General features: G+C 35.0%; 1 protein-coding gene across 1 annotated transcript in view; it reads left to right on the forward strand.

Annotated features, from left to right (window-relative positions):
* LOC106874964 (frizzled-4) overlaps positions 1–5,478 on the forward strand; it is a 6,720-nt gene extending 1,242 nt beyond the window's left edge. The window contains exon 1 of the mRNA XM_014922886.2: positions 1–5,478. This exon is cut by the window's left edge and continues 1,242 nt beyond it. Coding sequence (XP_014778372.1) covers positions 2,280–4,097 — 1,818 coding nt within the window. The 5' untranslated portion in view covers positions 1–2,279 and the 3' untranslated portion in view covers positions 4,098–5,478.
* The last annotated feature ends 37 nt before the right edge of the window (positions 5,479–5,515 follow it).

The following is a 5,515-nucleotide window of genomic DNA, read 5'->3' on the forward strand; positions in this document are numbered from 1 at the left end:
CGCAAACAAAAACATTTTCTTTCCCTTGGTAACAAAAAAAGAAAAAGAAAAAAAAGGAAGCGAATGGGTACCAGATAAAACAAAAACAACTATGCAAGAAACAATATCGGGATTAGGCTTGTTTAATCCTTATCTCTCTCTCTCTTTCTCCCTGTCGTTCTATCATCCCTATTCACGCTTTCCCTCTTCGGATGTTGGCAATGGGTCAGGTATATAGCAGATAACTAGATAAATGTATGTATGCTTCTATAACATTATAAAGATATTTTAAAATCTGGTTTTTACTTGAACGTGTAATACGAGTTATCTCCAGTGACGGTTGAAGGAGAGAAAGAGAGAGAAAGTGAATGTGTGTGTGTGTGTGTGTGTTTCGTTCTGTGTATGTGTGTATGCGGCGTCATTTCTTAAAAAGCTATCTGCCTAGATAGAATTGACACAATTGCGCTTAACACCATTCATCTCTTCGGCTGTCTTTCTTCGTAGTCTTTATTTTCTTTTTATTTACTAAACTCATATCCCCCTCTACCCAAAACGGTGTTTGTTGCTGTTTTCTTTCCTGCATAGATTTCCTCTATTTGTTTTTTTCTCCCCTTTTTTCTGCTAGTATTTATTTCTCTCTCCGACTTGTGTGTGTAAAAACATTACCTAATTTCTATTGTTGTTCGAGTTGATATATCTGTCGACGGTCGAATTCGGAAACTTTTAGCATAGCACTCTCATTTATAAATGAAGTAAAGTAATTCTTAATTTTAAAAGCCGACACTTGGTATTCGGGCAAAGCGGTATATCTGCTTCATAAGAATCAAGACTCATTAAAATTAACCATGAGCTTTTGTTTTTAACGCATTGTTTATTAATGCTCATGTTATAACTAACATCTAATGATATTTTTCGTTCATTTGTTTTATGCTAAATAAAACTGCATTAAATCACAAATCTAAAACAGAAGACAAGCAGATTAAAAAAAAAAAACTAAAGCAGAGTACTATCATTATTTTCTATTTCTCTTCACTCTGTTGGCATGAAACATTCTTTTTAGTGTTCCTATCGACTAATCTTATTTTGTTTACTTGCCTTCCTGTCCTAGCTAAATGCAGCCAGCAAGATTAGTTGGATCAATACGACACTTTCAACGACTCATGGGGAAATGTTTTTGGCACATTAATGTTACACAGTAAATAACTATAACTATAAATAGCTCCTCGATCAAGAAGTTTGTTAGGTTTTGCATTTTCTTTCTTTTGTTACAGCCTTATTCTACAAATCTTATTCTACTGCTGTGTAGAATCTGATGTGGGACAATTCAACATATTTTTTTAGTGTGTTGTAGTGATTTCTCACATAGGCACAGGGTCAATAACAATACTAATTGACTAAGTAGTCTGTTGCTTCTTTGCATTCGGTGCAATTAATAAGGTAGTAAGATTTTTAAAGTTAATTTGCTGACACTGTAGAGATTCCGTTTGCTTACTAGTTGTATCTCCGCCCATCCATACACCCCACCGACACTATCACCACTCTCCACCTTTTCTTTCTATTACCAACACAGCAACAATTCTTGCTATTTCACTGTTTATCTTCGCTCGCATTCGAGGACTAACCAAATACTTACTTCAAGAGTGTGAGAAAGAGAAAGAAAGCGGAGCAATAACATCAGCAACAACAAAGACTTAGCAACAAAACTAACTGCTGACTTTAAAAAATTTGTTTCCTTCTCAAAACGAAAAAAAAAGAAGAAAAAACCTACACAAAACCCAAACAAATAACAACTCTAAGGCGTCTGTCTGTAACCAGCCGTCTCTGATTGCTTTCATTTCTCGGATATTCAATATTATTTACATTGTTTGCCGACTCCTACCTCCGTCTGTATTGGCATTTACTTTCTTCTTTCCACGGAGAGACACTGGAGAGAAAAAAAGTGTCAAAATGCAAGTAAAGATTTGTTTGTTTGTTTCTTCTGTTGATATGTCTATAATGCATACAGAAATGCACCTTGTGTAAATAAATAAATAAGAAACGAAAAAAAGACAACATTGGAAAAAACGAGTAGAATCTAATTTACCGTAACATGGATAAATCAAATGAGTAAATAATAGTTAATCGCAAAAAAAAGTTTAAAAAAATAGAAAAGAAACTTATTGTTTATTTCGATACAAAAACGAACAAAAGACAATTTATGTTTTATATTTACCACATGAAAACATTCCTACCGGAGTCTAGTGTTACTACTTGCATACGGACTGTTTTGGTGTTATAACTAATTCCATCACCACGAAGCCATGCATCCTGCCAAAGTTATTACACAGGTTTCAATTTTTCGTCCAACATATTCTGCATCCTCCACACTTCGGACGTTCATACAAATGGTGCCCGGCAAACCGTCCATGCCGTTCCAAACTTCTCTGTTATTCATCAGTATTCTACTTCTAGGGTTTTTACCGTCCAGCAAACCATCATTAGTTACGGGTGAAGTCGTAAGGACATGCGATCCGATTGAAATTCCGACCTGCAAACGACAAGGTTACAATGTCACGGGTATGCCTAATTTAGCCGGTGACGATAAACAACGGGATGCTCAGCTACAGCTTAATACATTCAGTCCACTTATTCAGTATGGCTGTAGTTCTCAATTAACTTTTTTCTTGTGTTCCGTCTTTGTGCCAATGTGCACAGATAAAGTGAAAGAACCGATCGGGCCATGCCGACCTATGTGTGAAAGTGTGAAACGGAAATGTCAACCTGTTTTACAAGAGTTCGGCCTCAGTTGGCCTCACATTCTCAACTGCTCTAAATTCCCACCAAACAATAATCAAGACCATATGTGCATGGACGGCCCCGGCGAAAAAGAGGAAGATGAAAATAAAGATCACTTGGAACCAGATAAATCTGACAAAAGACCTACAAATCCTGGTTGGAAACATATAACAACATATCCACATTCACGCCCTTCCGGCAGCTGTTCTCACAAACGTCATCCAGAGAATTACATCTTTGTCAATCGAACTGAAAGATGTGCCCTACGCTGTGGCAGACACGACGCTTTTACTTATAATGACAAGGAATTCTCCGATGTATGGATGGCCATTTGGTCAATTTTATGCTTTTCCTCGACACTTTTTACCGTCTTGACATTTTTAATTGACTCTCAACGTTTCCGCTATCCGGAACAGCCCATTATTTTCCTTGCTATGTGTTACAATATCTACAGTATCGCCTACATTGTACGGCTTATTGCTGGTCGACAAAATATCTCCTGTGATGTTCACCGTGAAGTTCGCCGGGAGTACTCTATATTGATACAAGAAGGTCTGGAGAATACTGACTGTGCTATTGTGTTCTTGTTGCTCTACTTCTTTGGTACTGCTAGTGCCTTATGGTGGGTAATACTTACTGTAACGTGGTTTTTTTCTGCCGGGCTCAAGTGGAGCCATGAAGCTCTTCAGGTTCACAGTTCTTACTTTCATTTAACAGCATGGGCTATCCCAGCCATAAAAACAATCATAATTCTTATCATGCGTGATGTGGATGCTGACGAACTAACCGGGATATGCTTTGTAGGCAACCAAAACGACAATTCATTAATCGGGTTCGTCATCGGACCCCTTGTATTTTACCTGTTTGTGGGCACAGCTTTTCTTGTAGCTGGTTTTATATCGCTCTTTGGAATACGACGGCAGGCCCGTAACGGCGGTGTAAAAACAGATAAGCTGGAAGTGCTCATGGTAAGAATAGGGGTATTTTCAGTTCTTTATACGCTGCCAGCCACCTGTGTTATTGCCTGCTTGTTCTACGAATACACCAACAGGAAAGACTGGTATTCTGCCGGTTCTACGTCCAAACCGAGCATAGAGATTTTTATGTTGAAAATATTTATGAATTTAATCGTTGGTATTACCAGTGGCATGTGGATATGGTCGTCGAAGACTATCCACTCGTGGCGGAAGTTTGTCGGACGGTTTTGTTGCAAGCAGAATGAAAGAAAGTCCATTGAGTACAGTATACCTAGTCAACAGTACAGAATTATTTCAAAACCTACACGGACGATTCGCATCGACAAGACAAAACGAAGTAAAAGTGGTAGCGAGACTGTTGTTTAGAAATATGTATGGATGAATCTGTGAGTGTGTGTGTGGATGCATATTTTGTTGTGTCTGACACATTGCTGTAAATATACAATGCTACCGATTCTGTTGACAATTGTGTATAGAAATGTATGAGTCGAGTTATACAGGTAATTATGTATGTATATTTGTGTGAGTGTGTGTGTGTCTGTGCGCATCTATGTATATATACGTATGTATGTTTATAAATGTATATATATATATATATATATATATATATATATATATATATATATATATATATATATATATATATATATATATATATATACTGGGAGTGTTAGAGGCCTCTGAATGGAGTCTTAGTATAAAACAAAGGAAAAAGAAAAGCAAAAAGCTACAATTGCTGAAGATGTACTATCTGGCTGTTCTCTATCTCGTCTTCTGGAAGAGGAAATCTTGATGAAGAAAAACTGTTTCCTTTTAAAAAGAAGGAAAACGAAATTTGCTTAGGGTTAAGTGAATAATGCTGTCGTTTTTATCGATAGTCGTTCCTTTCCTTTTTTTTATTTTTTTTTTTTGTTTTTCGTCTATTTTATATATATATATATATATGTACCGAAGGCTCTCAATTTGCATGGAAGGACATGGTGCGCTCTCACCCACATGGATACATTAACATTTACACACATAATATACACATTGAAATAGTTTCTAACGGTAAAAGAAATATATATATATGTATATATATATATATATATGTATATATATATATTCATAAAGTATAGTTCAAAAGTTAATCAGTTTGGTCGCCTTCTGGTGACATAGGCAATCATTTGTTAATTTAGTGTGACCGTCAACTATTTCACTTCATTCCTGTTCATAAATTCATCATCGTTTGGGAACTTGCAATCAACAACAACTATTACAGCAACATCTAGAGCTGCAGCAACACCATTGATAACAATCATTATAACTACATTAACAATCACGATCACAAGCTAAACAATCAAAAAAACGTTTCTTTTACATTTATTTATGTTATTATTTATAAAGCTATTTATTTTTCAAATATTTAAATTTGAAGTAATATATGTACATGTATTGTTTTTATATGCAGATGAGAATGTATGTACACAATATATAGTACAAATATATACATACAATACATATATCTATACAAGCTTGTGTATATATATATATATATATATATATATATATATATATATATATATATATATACACAAATATTTGCATGTGTATATTTGAGTCTATATATTTGTATGTTGTGCACATCTATATGTATGTGAGTATGTATGTGTGAGTGTGTATACATAGGCGTGAGTATATAAACGCATATCTATGTATATATATATATGTGTGTGTGTGTGTGTGTGTGTATGTATATGTATATATATATATATATATATATATATATATATATATATATATAT

The sequence above is a fragment of the Octopus bimaculoides genome, chromosome 1 (assembly GCF_001194135.2).
Source record: "Octopus bimaculoides isolate UCB-OBI-ISO-001 chromosome 1, ASM119413v2, whole genome shotgun sequence".
Classification (NCBI taxonomy): Eukaryota; Metazoa; Mollusca; class Cephalopoda; order Octopoda; family Octopodidae; genus Octopus; species Octopus bimaculoides.